Source organism: Zonotrichia leucophrys, chromosome 3 (assembly GCF_028769735.1).
Source record: "Zonotrichia leucophrys gambelii isolate GWCS_2022_RI chromosome 3, RI_Zleu_2.0, whole genome shotgun sequence".
Classification (NCBI taxonomy): domain Eukaryota; kingdom Metazoa; phylum Chordata; class Aves; order Passeriformes; family Passerellidae; genus Zonotrichia; species Zonotrichia leucophrys.
In genome coordinates, this window is record NC_088172.1 from 100,462,922 (window position 1) to 100,480,390 (window position 17,469).

Genomic DNA, 17,469 nt, shown 5'->3' on the forward strand with positions numbered 1-17,469 from the left:
GGCCTCTCTGTTCCCAGAGCATGTGGAGCTGGTGAAGAGAACGATGGCCAGCGTGAAGCTGCCCACCCTGGGCATCCCCGCCTGGGCCAACCAGATCTCGGAGGAGCAGTGGAAGGACGTGGTGCAGCGCACGCTGCAGGCCCGGCAGAGCCTCGGCGGCCCCCGGCCTCAGTGGAACTGAGGGCAGCGCTGCGGGACCCGGGCTCCAAACCCCAGCCCTCCCTCTGCCCTGGAAGCACCCACTGCCTCTGAGCCAGGTGCTGACAGGACTTGCCAGTATCAACCTCCCAGTTTGTCCCACTGACATTGTCTGGTTTTCCTTCCCACTCCTTTTTCTGGGTTCTGGCTGGTGCATAAGTCAGTGTGATGACCTTGTGTTGGCTTCCTCTACCTCTGAGGAAGCAGGTTGGTTTCCATGCCTGGATGCATATGGGGCAATGGGGCTTGGCTGGCTTTGCCCAGATTCCCTCAGGACAAACACTGGACTTGGCCCCATGCTGACAGTACCAGAGAAGTCATTCTCCAGGCTAGGGCCCCTCCTCTCAGGATAGGGTCTGTGTGTTGGAATATCACAGGTGGAGCATGATGTGTCATTCCAAGAGATTGGTTTTATTTAGTTCTGTACATACAGGGACATCTGTACAAAATCCAACACTTTCATACTATGTAATGCTCTACTGAAAATAAAGTACACCATATGTACATATGAACTGTAAGCAGCTTAATACTTGTGTCCAGGGTGTGAATGCAGTAGTTTTGCTTTTTCCCTTGGGAGGAGCAAGCCAGGTGGAGTGGAAGAGGCAGCTCCAGTTCTGTCCATTTGGCTGATGTGGGGAAAGGCATAGGCAGAAATGAGCAGCACTAATGCTAGAAACCAAGTATTGAGCGAGGGGCAGCTGTAGCGTGGCAGATGCAGGTCTGCCTATGAGCAGTACATGTGGTGAGAGGGTGAGCACACTCCCCCCTGTCTCACATGGTCCCCTTCTGAGGTGTCCAGGACACTGGAATGAATAGGCAGCAAACAAAGGATGATGTGAAGGTACTAAGCCTAAGTTCCCTGACCCAAAACAAGACACAAAAAGCTATGGGAACATCAAAGCTGTACAGCACATAATCATGATGTGTTACAATCCTGCCCCTGCACATGGCACAACCCCAGCAGCATTCCTCTGGCCAGGGTCAGGGGCTGCCAGCAGACACAGATCATCTGCAGGACAGTGCCAGCCCCTGCACACCACAAGGTTCTGTTCCCTCTGCAGGCAGAGCAGCCCACAGCAGGGAAAGGCAGCCACTGCCCAGCAGCAAGCAGGCTCAAGTGAGGGCATACCATGCTGTAGCAATCTAAAAATGAGGTCTTGGCTTACAGCACAAAGCTAAGCAGCCAGTTGGAGAGCCTGTGCTGAGACAGGAAGGAGCCTCCTGCCCAGCCCGAGCCTGGCAGCCCTCATTTCCAGAGCTGTGCTGCTCTGGCACCACCCGGTGCACGTCCACATGCTGTGCCAGGCGTGAGGTAATCGATTGGCAGCTGATCATGAGCTCAGACTAATGTTCAAAATAAGCAATAACCTCCCTGAGGTGTTTCTGAAGTCTCCTGACACTAGAACTGGCCCGTTGCGTGAGGCGGAGGGGAGGTGGGGCCCGGCGTGACTGGGGGATCTCGCACATGCACCCGCCAGCTCCTCCCAAGAGATGGCGGCATTCCTGATAAGGGCTGAGCCGGGAGGAGGGAGCTACACGGGCAGGGATGCAGGTACACAGGTCAGAACAGCCTCGCTGGGGTGGAGGGAAGATGTGCTGCACACCAGCACAAAGATTAGAGGGGGCGATGCTCTGACCTGGAAATGGTTTCCTGGTGAGGACAAGCAGATACACCAGAACCTTCTACAGCATCCCGTGGTGCTGCAAAGCAGTGCCAGGCTAGCACCAACCCCGCAGGCTCCCTGCACTACTGCAAACCCACTTTGAAGCTCATGTGTCAAGAAAGCAGGCACAGCAGGTAAGAAGCAAGGACTCCCTCTCTATGACAAACCAGGTGGCACCTCGGCCTGGCACTGAGTCTGCACCACAAACAACACGGGTGAAAGCTGGATCACAGGAGCACCCAAGCGCTGCACAGCCCCTGGGCTATCAGCAAGTGTTTCTAAATGCTAAGTTAGCACGGGCCCTGATGCACCAGGTGATAACTAACAAGGGCCTCGGGCACAGCAGGTGCACACGTGACAGGACAGGTGAACTTTGCTCAGAGCACCCACGGAAGCAGCGATTCAGCACTAGTGCTTAGCCATTGATAATAATGAGGAGACGAGTGAACACTCAAACTCGGCCACGCCCCAGGAGGCGCAGCCATTGCTTCCACTAGCTTGCAGAAATGACTAGCAGCACAAGCTTCCTAGAAACCCTGGCCCTGAAGAGCTAAGGATGGGATACAGAGACAAAGGGAGAGCTGCAGGAGTATTTTAATTGAGCAGGTAGAGGAAGAAAGTAGAAGTCAGTGGCTGACACCTGCTACAAAGCGGAAAGTTAATTCTGGGCCCACAATTAACCCGAGACATCGGGAAGGAAATGAGTCAGCACGGACCAACACAAACAGCAGAAGGAATTCACTTTCTCACAAGAGAGCTTCTAAGGATGCTCTAAAGGGAGGACTGCAATAGTATGTAGTGCTTGCACCCAGCTTAACTGGGGGTGGCAAAGCACTGAACCCCCACTCCACTAACAGGGGAACAAAACAAGGGGCTGGTAGCAAAAGAAAGGTGGAAGTAAACATTTCCTCTGCTGTACATTAAGACCCTTCAGCTGTGGAGCTGCACCCCAAGGCAGGCTGGAGAGACAGCAGAGCCTTCCAAACTCTGCTTCTGCCCCAAGCTTAGCCTGGCCTCTGACCATGGCAGGGCTCAGCTGCACAGGGGCAGGTGTGGAGGAGATGGGCACTTGGAGTTTGGAGCAGCACACTGAGCCACACACGGCAGGCTCTGCCCAACACAGAGCCCTGAGCGAGGCTCTGGCTGCCTGGCAGAGTAAAATCAGGTGGCAGCTCACAGTGAAGTGAGTCCTGCCTGGGCTGATAAAAGCAGAGGTCAGGCAGGCTCCCCTAATGCCTGCAGAGCCAAGGTGGGAAAGCAGGAGGACAGAGAAAAAGCAGGAGGACAGGACAGTGGTGAGATACAAGTTCTAACATAAAACCAGATCTACCCTGGAGGTATGCAGATGGAGTGGAGGACAGGCACAGCTCACCATGTTCATTCCTTACTTATACATGAGAACCGAGTGCATTTCCATGACCCCTGGAGGAAAGGGATGGGGCAGAGCTTCCTGGGCCAGCTCCTGAGCCCGTCAGAGAGCCTCCTGGCTTGAGGTGAGAAACTCTTCTGCTCTCTTGTGGGCCTCCAAGGCTTTTATAGTGTAGACGTCCTGCGGAAGCTCAGACTTCCGGCGCAGCAAAACTTTGTCCTTCTTAATGTCTTTCAGCATCTACAAACAAATCAAAGGAGTCAGGAATCAGTAGCAAACCCCTTCATGCCTTCAGCCTCTGACTCCAACTGCTCTAGGTTATGCTGGGTGGCACTGCAGCATGCTTCAGAACAGGCTGAGAGCCAAACAGACCAAAAGGACACAAGCAAGTCCCACTGGCACTTTTTCCAGAGTGAAAAGGTTAGAAAAACTCCACTCTTCATACCACAGGTTGATCTCTTAATGATAAAGGGTGAGAGTAGTGGCATTTACCTTCAGAACATTTGGAAAGAGCCAGTTGTGGCTATGCTGAGTTCCTGGCTGGACTGGGAGCAAGTATGAAAGGACTCGAGTCCCCTACGCACCTGCACAGCCTCCGTCTCCACCGTTTTCTTCAGGAGCTGAATGTCCTCTGCAGTCGGGGTCTCCGTCTCCATACAGCACACAGAAGGCAAGGGTAGAGGTGCATAATACATGGGGTACTGCAGGCAACACAGACAGCTGCAGAGTCAGCACTCCATCCAACACCACACCTTCTCCCCCAGCATGATAACACAGCACGGCACAGTTCTTCCAGCTGCCTTCTCTGGCCCCCAGGAAGGCAGCAGGAGGGACACAGGCAGGGAAGGGTATCTTCCCCTCCCCTGTGCCCTCTGACTCTCAGCACGCTGCAGTTCACAGTGTGGCCCATAAACACACACATGCTCTCTATAGGGCAGTACTTAGAGGTCAGTGCTACAGAGGGACAGCCTGATAAAACACTGCCACACTCCCAGGATGCTGTTTTTTGGGAGAGAGACACCACTGCTGCAGCAGTGTCCACAGGGCTGAGATCAGATACTAAAACCTGCTTTCATGGGCTGAGGAAGCAGGTCAAGACCCCCAGCACATTCTTGTCCCATTCATCCTAGGTGCTGTTGTCACTCACCTGGGGGTTCAGTCGAGCCAACTCCTCTATTTTCTGCCACATTTCTTCTCGTTCCTTCATCCTGAACCTTCCCCTGCACAGAGAGAGCGAGAGCAAGTGTGAACTCCTGGGGAAAGCCCAGCTTTTATTCACAGCATGATAAAAGCAAGAGATAGCAGAAAAGTGCAGGCAAGGGGAAGTGCAGCTCTGTCATTCAGAAACCCCTAATTCTACCTAAATCTACAGGTGAGATGAAGCAAGAAGAGGGCACACACTATGGCTAGCAGAGGGTAGGCAGGCATGCTCCTCGCTCACCTCAGAGCACAGGGTGGCAACACTGGGCTGCACAGGCACTTTTGGCCTGGCTTTGTGCTGCCAGGAGTAGAGCAGAGTGTCTTGTTTAACACCAGAATGTCTGGGGTAATGCCATGACACCAGTCTGGATTTCAAACACACACTTTCCTGGTGCTCCCCAGATGCAGAGGGACAAACTGCATTTTCCAACAGAACTGGGGTTCCACTGCCCACTGCTCCATCTCTCTCTAGCCATAACACAGCAGAGAGCTGCCTGAACAGCCCAGGCACAGCTCTTGAAATTGGCAGATTTTGGCACACAGCAGGGTCACTTATAAATCACAGGACAGTGAACGTTCTGTGCAAACAGAGATGAGCATCCACCACCCCTTGTTATTCTCTTCTACACTTTAAACAGCTGCACTAAAATCTCAGCTTTATTTCTATTAACTACATGACTTTCATCCCAGCTACTAGTCTCTCTAGTGCCCTGTGTATCCATGTTAAGGAAGTTCTTATACTCTGTAATGACATCACTCTTCAGAGTCATGTAGGCTCAGAATCAGAATGGAGCTGCCAAGCTCCATTCCAGATTGCTCCACCAGAAAACACAGAGTCACAAAAACACCTCCAACAAAGCAACCCCAAAACACCCCAAATGAATAACCCATCCAGGACAAGACACCACCTGCCCCAATTTCCTCACTGGTTTTCTAAAGGATTCTGATAATCCAAACAGTTTAAAGGTGTCTGGGGAGACTGGAAAGGTGCAGTCAGCCCATCTGCACTGAGAGACAGCCTCTCCACATGTTCCTGCAGAGTCTGCCCCTCATGACCACCAGCCCTGAGCTGGCATGGCACTTGTAGACATGTTACCTAATTAAAAATGAGGCTAAGCCATAATCAGACCTCTCAACATCTGGCTGCAGCCCAACAGTGAACATACAACTCTCTCTCTCTCTCTTTCCCCATTTCCTATTTACTCAGTTTGTTTGCACATGCAATCCTTCCCACACATGTTTTCTAGTTCACAGTACAAGGTTTTCTGAAGCCTAATTAAGCACAGAGGCACTAGACAAAAAAAAATCATCCTAACATGAGCAGAAAACTGCAGCACTACCCATCCTTTTATTGGACAGCACTGTTTTGTTGAGCTTTTTCAGAACAATTCTCCATCAGTCACACACCAGTGCTGGGAACAGTCACCTTCAGCAGGCCAGCAGCTAAATAAGGGAGAGAAAACTCCTGATGGAAACACCAGGTAGATCTTGTAGAAAATGTACTGTCACTTAAAATATATGTGAAAATATTGGTGGGCTTCATAAACGCCCTAGAATGGGAAAAAAAGAAAACTTGCTTGCTCCCATTTTAGACACTAAAAAACCTTAATTTCTCCATAAGCAGGTTACTCATCCGAAGGTCTGATTCATAAATCAACTTATTACTTGTTATTGAGTTACTTACTCCTATTTCACAAAACAGAATGTACCCCAGAGTTCCACACTCCCAGCAAGGATCAGCTCTGCTCTCCCCACCAGCAGCCCTGGCTCATCCAGGAATGAGGAGCATTGTTTTACTATTTTATTTCACTAAGTCAGCAGAAAATAGATCCAAAACAAAAAAAAAATTCCTTCTTGCTTACTGGACTGACTCAGCTCACCAAGGCAAGCCATAGAAGCACCAAAATCAGCACAAGGCAGCAGAAAAAGTGGAGTTCTTTCCTCTTTACAGCATCATGGCACAGGTACTTGCTGAGCACAGATTTTATCCCCACCATTCACTCTTTGAAACTGCAGGAATTATTCCATCTTTATCACTGGAAAATTGAAAGCATCCTGTGGCATGAGAGATGCATTATGCCCACTGCAGCAAAACTCTTGAGAAAAGCCTTTCTAAAGCAATAGATTCTACTGACATCACTACAACATTTATGAACTGGTGAGTATTTCCAAGGCAGAACAAAGCTGAGTACTCTCTATGTGGCAATCTATTTGCTCATGACTCAGCAAACTCTGTCAGCCTTTTCTAGGCTACCTGCTTCAGCAGGACTGAAAGGGTTTTTATCAGGGCACACCTCATCCCTACTCAGTTATGGCTAAGGAATCCAACTTTCTGACAGAATTACCACCTTTCCATTTCCCCTCTGTCTACTGCCATCTACCATCTGTTACTGTACCCCAAGGAGATTTTAGGATGAGTTCAAGTTACTTGGCAAAAAACTCTTACTCACTTCTGCTTCTCTGCCTTGTATTGCTGTGTGCAGTCATCAAAAAGCTTTTGGTTCATCTCCATGAAGAGCTTCAGTGCATTGTAGATCAGCCCATGAATTGTCCTGCAAAGGAAGGAGGAAAGGAGAACAAGTCATGGTGGGCAGGTTCTTCCAGCTGAGCTGGCACCAGCAGTACAGACAGGAGGCAACAGCAGCAGCAACTCATTCTGCAGTGAGGTGATAAAAGACTCTCACACAATCCCAGCTCTTACCAAGGTAAAATCCCTTCCATAAACACAGCAGGAACTGTACAACAGGGGGAAAGAGATGGAGAAGAAAGAGAAGATCTTGGGACAGGCCTGCTGTGGTCAGATTAATGAGTGCAAAAATACACATTCATGTGTTCATTTCTTGCAGTTACAAGTGGGAAATGAAGGTTGCTAGGGGCATGTTCAAGGCTGTTTTCAAGGGGGCTTTAGTGCCTCCCACAGTTCACACCACACATCCACAATGACTGGTTTGGGCTGCCAGTATTTGGTCATGAGCTTTTCTGCTGAGCTGCCCAAAAACACAGCCCTGAAGAGATGGGAACCAGCACATAGAATATCACAGAAGGAAAGTCAGCTCTGTGCCAGTGATTTATGGATAGCTTGCACTGTGTGTGAACTCCCTGTGGGACAAAGACTCTCCCAGGGAATGCAAACAAGTGTTGAAGCTGTCTCTGAAATACCTGACCCAGAGGCAAGAGATGAGATTCAGCAGACCAAGGTCTGTGTCTCTACCAGCTCTGCAAATGGAATATTGAAGAGAGATGAAACCCTGCTGGACTTAAGCAGGCTGTCTGACCAAACAGATGAATCATGTGAAGGAAGAGGAGAATCTGAGGGACTCAACCTGCCCTGAGAAGATGGGGATGTTGCTCAAACACAAGGAGAAATAAGAGGAAAAGACTTTCATTTGCAGATCTTCTTCTGCAATACCACTGGGAAGCAGACCAGAAAAGACAGGAACAGCAGAATCATGAATCTTGGCTGCTGCAGGCACATGGAACTGGTGAAAGGTTTCAGGCAAGAACATAAAGTCCTTTTCTGAGCTCTGGACTTGTCCAGCCTCCCTAGAATTAATTTTTAGCTAATTCACTAAAGGAAGTGAGTAAAATCAAATTAATTAAACTTGAATTAACTAGGTAAGGAATTAACTAGGTAAATGAAGAAGTCAGAAGAAAGGAAGTTGATAAGAGACCCATAAAACAGAGTAGCATCTAGGAATCAGACACAGGGGACAATATTTGACATGGACAGCTGCCCAGTTAGCTCTGCTTTCTCTGTTTTTCCTGTACTCAAGGACTCAGACACTGTATTAGCCAAGTTCTCTGGTCACAGAGAACATAAGGGTGGGACATTTGTTAACAAGCAGCCAGAAGTCAGATGGAAAATCTACTGCACACTTCTGGCAGCCTTAGTGATAGGCAGGTATCAAACTCTGTGCAGACTCAAGGCCCCAAGGCTGGTAAATGCAGGTGCCCCAACCCTTGCAGAAGCAAGCCGCTCTGCTCTGCTGTGGCCCTTTCCATGCTGTGCAGAGATGGCTGGGGGCAAAATTAGAGGACACTGAAAACTTATATTCACATCCTAACAGAAGCTGTAACAGTATAGGATTTACAGGGTAAAATGCAGCTGCTGCTCCCCGGATGGAATGCTGTTGGTGTGCTCCAAGCCTGCTCCAGGATGGTTCCCCACAGACACAACCTGCAGCCACAGCCCCTGCTGGGGGGATGGAACAGAGGGTGGAGCAGAGTGGGAACACCACAGCCAAGCTCCCTTGGAGTCCTGGCAGGGAGGGGATCTCCATGGTGCTGTGCAGCTGATAAACTGCACAGGGCCTGTCAGCCACGGGAGATAGGAGCTGTCTTGTGGCTTAGCCAGGAATGGGGTGAAATCACCCTCCTTGGGTGAGCTTGGTTCACCATAACATAACTGTGCTAACACACATCCCCTTCCCAAAGTCACCCTCCTTGGGTGAGCTGGGTTCACCATAACACAATTGTATTAACACACATCCCCTTCCCAAAATCCCACTCCTTGGGTGAGCTGGGTTCACCATAACACAATTGCACTAACACACATCCCCTTCCCAAAATCCCCCTCCTTGAATGAGTTTTTTTAACTACAACACAATTGCACTAACACACATCTCCTTCCAAAAATCTCCTTCCTTGGATGAGCTTAGTTCACCATAACACAAATTATTAACACACATCCCCTTCCCAAAATCCCAACCCCAGAGTGTGACCACCCCTCACAGGGCACGTGCTCTGTGCTTTACTGACTACACCTCTGAGCAAAGTGAGAGAATTTTACACCAATCAGTAACAAAGTCATGTATGACTAAGAGTCACTCGAGCTCCACCTAAACATAAAGAAATAGCACAAAAGTAAGCTGAGAACAGAAGTTAGGAAAGACTCCGTTGTAACTACTGGGATCAGTCACCAGGCTGAACTCATCTTCTTCCCCTGTGGGTAAGAAATGTACTCTGCACACTGGATACTTTTACTGGGAATTAGAGCTTCTCTGAATTGCTTTGAATATGTTTTTGCAGTCAGATACTTTCACTGGCAGTCAGTCCCGGAATCTTAACCTGTCACAATTTTATATTTATAAGGAATGTTACTCCATGAACTATCAGTGTAAGTCCTTCCCAGGCACTGGCAGTCACCAGCAACAGGGAACATAAATAAAATGGAAGACCTGCTGAGTGGTTCCTCTTATGCTGCTGGCATACTACCCTGAATAAGGCAGTTGAACTGACCCAGCAGGACTGCCCAATGAAGGGTCCCCCAAACAGGACACTGGTTGGGCACAAGGGTTTTGCTTTTCCTGGGTGCTGACAGAAAACTCAGAGGGTTCAGGAAATCTTTTTCCACGATACATGCTGATACCACCACCAAGCCCATGCATTGTGGCATTGTTGCACTGCAGCAGCACGCCCCTAGACTGCCAGTGGGTCAAACAATCCAGCAAGTGTCAGAGCATGGGGGAAAGACCTACTTGTTCCAGTGACTCTTGGAGTTCTTGTAGAGTGCTGGGAACATGATTGGGAGGATTTTGGCTGCATTATCGCTGATCAGGCTCATGATATATTCATTGTTCCAGTAGTACAGCGCTCGCTCTGCCACCTGCAGCAAGAGACAAAGGCATCCTTGAAGAGGCTCCTTCCAGGAACTCCTGTGGTGCCACCACCCAGCCAAGGAGCCCACATGCTTCCCCACAGCACAGGGCTGACCTTCATGAGCTTCTCTGAGGCCATCCATCCTTCCTTTGCCTTAGCCTCTGCCAGACACTTCTCATTTTTCTGGGACAAACCTCATGCTCTTGAACAGACAAGTCAATACACCCATGATTCCAACACCCTTTGCACAACATTTAGGGACAGTAATGTCATCTACTACAGGTCCCAATTCTCACTTTTCTGGGACAAACCTCATGTTCTTGAACAGACAAGTCAATATACCCATGATTCCAACACTTAAGGACAGTAATGTCATCTACTACAGGTCCCAATTCAGGTTAGCTCCAAGCCTTCTTCATTTCCTCAGCCTGTCCTCTGTAAAGTTCCACTCCTCCCTGGCTTTCCCACAACAGAGTCTCTCAGGGCTTTGAAGCATGCTTCAGTCACCAGTCCCACAATTCAACCCCCTGATTTAGTAAAGGTGAAAATATGGAAAATTTTGGGGCAGCCATCCTGCTCTAACAAGAGAAACAAGTCAAGCAAGTTTCCACACAGAGACAGACAACGCAGGCTAATTTCTGCATTTAGTGCCAGCTTGAGAATGGTTTAAAAACCTAGAAAAAGAGACATCCAGACTCAGTTTTGCCTTTCAGATAATGCAGAACTTGCTATACCCCCTTAATATTCCACAGAAGTAAATGAAATGAAACTCATTTTGTATCCACTTACCTAGCTTTTGGTTTTCAAGATCTGGTTAAGCTTTTTTCTGCTAGATTAACACACAGTCCACTCAGAGAACACTGATTCCCACCAAGGTGCTCAGACTCACCAAGAAGTCAATTCCTAATTTTGCTCTTCAGACAAGCTGTAGACTGCTCAGCCTGACTGTATGGGACACCTTTGGGGTTAATTCTCTTAGGCTCTAAAGTGTTTGCACCTTCTCCAGGTTTCTCAGCATTGTTCTTCAGAGTTTGGCAGCAGATGAGGGCTGCTATCAAGTACAGGATGTCTCTCCTCCAGCCTTTACCCTACTTAATTCCAGCTCCTTAGTTCCTTCTGGTAGCTGCCTCCACACCCAAAGGTCACATTAGTCCTTTGGTTCCCACTAGGAATCCATGTCCAGCTGGTTTCCATCATGCTCCCCTAGACCTTTACACAAAACTCATTTTTTACATACATGTGTGACCTAGACTGACCTTATTTTTGCCTTGTAAACACATGACTTTGTACCTCTCTATACCCAAAAACAAACTGAAGCCAGCCTGCCTCACTGTGCACTCAGTCTCACTGCGAGATGGTTGAGTCATTTCTTCTTTAACACTCCACCTAAACCTAGCTCAACCATGTGTTTGACCAGCAAGCTCTCTTCTTCCTGGGCACTCTTCATGGCAGTTTAAAACTGCCATGAGTGAGTGAAGAACACCTGCTAGGAGCTACTAGCAGGTCCCACCACCTTGTACATTTTAAACCAACCACAGAGATGATATTAGCCAGCTACTAAAACCAGTTTCCCTTCAGTGGAAACAAGGAAGAAACAGACTCCAGCACACCTCACTCTTTACTACCTGAGCCAGAATAAAACAAAGGACTTTCCCAGCACAGTGTCTTTGCTTGGCCTCTGTCCAACACTGCAGAGTGCTCAGTTTTACTTCAGCAGGGTGACCCTGGATGGATGTCCTCTGTCCTTGCTAGGCAGAACAGGAGGTGGCAGAGCACCTGTGCTGCAGCCCCAGCCTCTGCAGTACCCAGTGCTGAGCAGCACAGAGCAGCAGGAGAGACTGCACAGACCTGCTCTGTGCTCTCTTTGGATGGGCTCAGGCTGTGGTTGTGCTGAGGGCTCACTGCTTCCCACCAGGTGTCACACCAATACCTGCCCTGGTCACACCTCCACATGCCCAAAACTGTGGTGCCACCCTCACAGGCCAAGTGGGTTACAAGTCAATGCTCCATCTCTTCCCTGAACTGCAACCTACCTGGAAGTGTGGGCTGGAGACACATTTGGCCAACTGCCTGAACAAGGGCTCCATAACTTTCACAAACTCAGATGGCTCAATCACATCCAGGATCTCCTCCAGCTCATTTAAGAACATCACCTCTTTGGGACTGTGAGTTTTTGGCCAGAACTTCAGCAAGCCCACAATCACCTGAGTGGGAAGAATACAGAGACAGTCAGAGGCTCAAAGTCAACACCAGCTGCAAAATAAATTTTTAAGCATGTGGTCACAACAGCAGAGGGGAGGAAGTAAGAGAATAGAGTTTCTCAGTGAGTCAGGGTGGGTGATCAGTGAAGAAAGAAGACAAAAGCCCAAACTCTGCAAAGTTACACTCATGGGGCAGCTCTCCCTAGGCTGCTATGATTTATTACAAGCACAAAGTTTACAATAATTTCTTATCCCCCACCACAGCTTAGCACAGAAGGGTGAAATTGGAGTGGGCAGCAGCGGGCAGACAGTGCAAAGTAACCACAGAAGTTCAACTAATCAAACTGGAAATGCTATAGAGAAGGTCTCTGAAGGGTCATTATTCAAAACACTGCAGAGCTTGAATACTGGGGAGCACTGAATAAATAAAGCAATGGATGGGTTTGGGACAAGGAAGGGAAATACTGCTTCACACAAAAGTAACTGGATTATGGAACTCATTCTTGCAAGACTTTGTAGAGATTCAAAGTTGAAGCAGACTCCAGAATGGAACAGACAAGTTCATGGAGTTTTCACCTAATGGTTATAATTAAATATGACAATGCAGATGCAACTTCTGGCTGAGTAAAACCATTGCTTACAAGAATAGGGAAGGACTATATCTCACTAGATTTAATTTTTTTATTTTTAATACTGCTTCTTCTCCTGCCCATCTGCTTCTAGACACTGCAAAGGCAGGATCCAAGATGCTGCAGACCTTCACCCTGTTGGAAGAAGGGATGCTTACTCTGTGGACACCTGTGTGAGGCACACACAGCTGAGCTGCCCTTTCAAACCTCTGCACTTCAGCTACCTGATCCTGAAGTTGGCACTTGAGAGGAAGTTCAGAGCAGCAGAGGGTCAGGAGTGGGCATTGCAACACAGGATTAGATATATCTGAGCATTATGTTTCTGCCAACTCAAGGCTTCAGAAACCAGCAGTCCATTATTCTCAATGTTTGTCATTATTCATGTCTGCCATTCAGGCAAGAGTTGGCCTCAATGACTCAGAAGTCATTTCACCTACAAACTAAGGTGCCATGAGGTGTCTGGAGTCTGTGTTTGCTATTCCTGAGCATTTCTGAGGCCTTGTTCACCCGACTGCTGTTGAGACAAGAGCTACCACGTCAAGCCTTGCTGAGCAAGCTTCTGGGGGGCCATTTGAGGCAAGTGTGGACCCAGGGAGTGATCTGGCCTCCTTCCAGCTGGTAACATCTCCCTGTGCATTCAGACTTGCTGATGCATAAGCCCTGTAATTCTTCCAGCCTTCAGTAACACCAGGGGGCTCTATTCAAAACCTTCACAAGCAAGATGCTTCAACAGAACCCAAGTTGTGGCACTATAGTCCTGGTTGAAACACAACACAACACGCACTGAAGGTGGTGAAATTGGGTCATTCCATTGCTTTCCACCTGGGTCTGTAATCCAGGGGCCACTGAACAGTTATCCAGAAAAAAGTGATGAGCTACAGAGCTTTACTGTCTGAATAAGCTGCAAAGTGAAATATTGACAGATTTCTATTCCTCTCTTCTCCCTCAACCTTTGAGGTGCTTTGGCAGGAGGCTGTAGCACTGGATGTCAGCCACAGGAAGTACTCAGCACGGTCAGGAAGCTACTTGAAGTGGTTTGTTTCAGAGCAGGCTTCTGGGAACATAGGAAATGGAGGAGCCAGGTTTAAAGGAAAAGCTAGGAGATCTGTTTCAGCACTGCTGGTGTCAGAGCTGTGGAGCCAGAAAGATGACAGCAGCTGACCAGCTTCTACCCAGCACAGGCAGGCTCACCATGAGCACACACATTTGAGCCAGGGAACAGAACGACCTCAGCCAGCATTACTCATTAAAGCACTCACACTTTTGGTGCTCCCTGCTACACTGACAGAAGTGTGTGTTCTCTGCCCATCTGCTGTTTTGAGCCTGTGAAGCTCAGCTCTGTAGAAGACATTTCCTGGCCTGCAGTGGGTGGAGAAACACTTGTCTCCTTCTTGCACCCTCTGCCAAGCTGGCATTCAGCCTGGTTAACACTGCAGGTTTGTGCAGACAGTAACTAGAATATGTGAGGTCACCACTTACACTGCTCACATTTTAGAACCTGCTGTTTCCCAGCACCATTTCCTGAAGGTAAATGTGTCTACAATGTCACTTACCTCTACAAAGGTAGCAAATTGATGCTAAAGCTGGAAGGAGAATACTTTCATGAAGGAACAGTGGCATGCCTAAGTAGATGCTGTGCCCCAGGTTCCTAACCTCATCCCCACAGTTCTGCAGCCAACTCCAGCAGTCTGGAGGAACTCTTACTATTTCAGGGCTCCCACAAGCTCTGGTTCCATCAGATGGTCATGTATTTTGTCTCTGCAGTATCCCTCATTAGCCAGAAGCTCTGCCCTGGAAGAACAGCTTGGTATCCTGTTCCTTCTGCTACACCAAGATCTGAAGCACAGAGGAAGATTGCAGCCCACCTTCCTGAAGCTTGCAGGAGAGAATGCTAAAGGCTTGCACATGAGCAGTACAGCCCCTTCTACCCGCAGGGAGCTAGGCAAACCCAGCAAACAATACCAGTGAATCCCAGCCTCCTTACAGCAAGGGTGAAAAAGGGCTGCTCTAAGGAAGCTGTGAAGCTTTTTGGGACTTGACTGTCACACAGAAGTGAAGCAAGATTACTCACTGGCTCTGTCAAGCTGCTGTCTTTCTCCAAGAACTGTACAACACAGTATGCCAGCTGCAGGAAAAAAACATGGCAAGATTAGAGCTTCCTCAAGTGCACCCAAGTGCTACCATACCACCTCCTAGGCTGGCAGTAACACCATGCCCATTATGTTGCAGCTCTAAACAAATCCAGTTTACTGATGGCAAGTGAAGACTTTAAGACCAAGCAGGCAGGGCCTGAGCTCAGGACATTTGTGCAATTCAAAGGACAAAACTTCAGTCACCCAGAGCAGTCCACAGCCAATACATTCAGATAGATGAAAGCACAGCTGCACACAATGGGAAGAACAAACCTGACTGACACAAAGCCCTGCCCCACAGAAACAGGGCTGAGAGAACAGACATCTCTACTTAGTACCCATATTTTTTCACTTCCTATCCCAAGTTCTCATCTTCTCTATTTTTCTGTTATGTACTCAAAATTGGAAAAAAATAATTTCTAAACCAATCTAGCAGACTAGCAAGCCAACTTCTCCACATATCTCAGTGGTGACTAATAGCTGATACACCACATGCACAGGCTGATGACTGCAGCTAGGAAATTTACCTCTCTGCTTTCAGCAGGCCCCCAGTATTTCACAAGCTTCCAGCACAGGAAGACAAAGCAAGCCACAGCATTGAGACACTGGGAAATGTCAGAATACTCTCCATAATCCAGTGGCACAGGCCCAGACAGCACAAGAATGGAATAACCACTATAGTATGGGACAGAGCCCTGAACATCTCACAGCAAAAACTTGTACAATGTGGCCTGGTGGATAGCTGTAAACAATTAGCTTATAAACTAATATAAACATATAGAGCAGTTAACAGCTATAAGCTCTTGCAAAATCCCAATCTGCCCTTGAACTTGAAGCACTTCTCACCTGTGGATGGTACACACTGAGAGACTTTACTTTGTGCAGTGGTAACAAGACTCTGATGAGGAACATCTTGTGCTCTTCCTTCAGAGGCAAAGCAAACCCATTGATTATGCTGAGAAGAAACAAGAGTATTATTCAAATTTTGAACCAGCAGAAATACAGTGCCTCTCACCAGCCCCTTGAGGAAGCACCCCCCAAAAGTGTGGTCACTGCAGCCCAGCCTTCACACTGAACTCAGTGATTGCTCTTGGCAGGTACCACAGGGAAATGAGCCTGGGCTCTGCTCTGTCCCTGCCAGGCTCAGCCCCACACACACTCAGGCAGAACCTCTGGGGAAGGCCAGCACTGAAGGAGCTCAATGCTTGAGTCTTGTGTGTTCCAGACAACTTTTCATGAAAATCCTTTCCTTAGGATTTTGTCCTCCTGAGAAGCTGAGAGGCCTCAGGAACAATACGTAAACATTGATTATCTGCTGCTGTGGAATGCAACAGGTGCATCTGTGATTGGTCTCATGTGGATGTTTGGAATTAATGGCCAATCACAGCCCAGCTGGCTCAGGCTCTCTCTCTGAGCCACAAACCTTTGTTATCATTCCTTTCTATTCTTAGCTTAGCTAGCCCTCTGAGATGAAACCTTTTCTTCTATTCTTTTAGTATAGTTTTAATGTAATACATATCATAAAACAATAAATCAAGCCTTCTGAAACATGGAGTCAGATCTCTGTCTCTTCCTCCAACATAAGACCCCTGTGAACACGGTCACACATTGTGTTACATTACACACTTGCATTACAGAGCAGGAGGGTGGCAGCACAAGAGGGCCACAAACAGAAGGGAAGCTGAAACCTGGGAGAGGAGAAGGCTGCCCATTGCTAGGGCTTCTCAGAGCTGTGAGGAGCTCTGCTCTCTCACTGCCTGCTGAGGCAAGACAGCAAGTGTGACTGGACTCAATAAAGAATAGGAGACAGATCTGGGGAGGAGAAGGCTACCACTGTATTTATCAGCACACTGGGGAGTACTTCATGCTCTGTCAGACAGATTCTCTGCAAGAGGTGCCTCCTGCAAGGACTGCTGAAGGAAGGCGCTGCCTTTTCACACAGCACACTGGGCTGGAGGCCACTCTCACTATGGGCCCTCTGGGACTCCCAAAAGTGCCCTTACCTTCCCAGGATCTCCAGTAGCTCTGCAATCCCATTGTGGTGTTCTGTTTCATAGATGAACCTGAAGAAAAGGATGAGAAGTCATTGCCAAATGCTGGATACAGTTCGATAAGCAAGAGGAAGGAAAAATGCTGGAGACAGGGAGTCTACATGGTAGTAAGAAAGACCTCACCTGTAAAATATATTATTGATCTGCCTCCTCACATATGCTCTCAGGCCCAGGAACTTCCCATAGATCCTGTGCAGAATAGTTTTTAGGAAATCTCTTTCTCTGGGGTCTTCACTGTCAAAGAGATCCAGCAGCTGTGGGGAGAGAAATTCAGTGAGTGCCTGCACACTGCCTGTCTGGGCAAAGCTAGCAGCAGCACTGGGCACTGCTCCTGCTTGGCAAAAACAGCTCCTTCAGCTGAGTGATGCCTTCAGCACCCAGAGCACAGCGGTCATTTCCCTGAAAAATGTCACCTCCTAGTCACAAG

At 48.3% G+C, this 17,469-nt stretch overlaps 2 protein-coding genes across 3 annotated transcripts in view; one reads left to right on the plus strand and one right to left on the minus strand.

Annotated features, from left to right (window-relative positions):
- MEA1 (male-enhanced antigen 1) overlaps nt 1-710 on the plus strand; it is a 1,356-nt gene extending 646 nt beyond the window's left edge. The window contains exon 3 of the mRNA XM_064709599.1: nt 18-710. Coding sequence (XP_064565669.1) covers nt 18-181 — 164 coding nt within the window. The 3' untranslated portion in view covers nt 182-710. The remainder of the gene's footprint in view (nt 1-17) is intronic.
- The window catches only part of PPP2R5D (protein phosphatase 2 regulatory subunit B'delta), a 27,789-nt gene continuing 10,908 nt past the window's right edge, over nt 589-17,469 (minus strand). For both annotated transcript variants that reach the window (XM_064709587.1, XM_064709588.1), the window contains exons 7-16: nt 17,166-17,296; nt 16,995-17,054; nt 15,838-15,946; nt 14,931-14,984; nt 12,063-12,233; nt 9,909-10,036; nt 6,882-6,983; nt 4,379-4,451; nt 3,816-3,932; nt 589-3,471 (exon numbers count right to left, since the gene is read on the minus strand). In XM_064709587.1, coding sequence (XP_064565657.1) covers nt 3,334-3,471; nt 3,816-3,932; nt 4,379-4,451; nt 6,882-6,983; nt 9,909-10,036; nt 12,063-12,233; nt 14,931-14,984; nt 15,838-15,946; nt 16,995-17,054; nt 17,166-17,296 — 1,083 coding nt within the window. In that variant the 3' untranslated portion in view covers nt 589-3,333. The remainder of the gene's footprint in view (nt 3,472-3,815; nt 3,933-4,378; nt 4,452-6,881; nt 6,984-9,908; nt 10,037-12,062; nt 12,234-14,930; nt 14,985-15,837; nt 15,947-16,994; nt 17,055-17,165; nt 17,297-17,469) is intronic.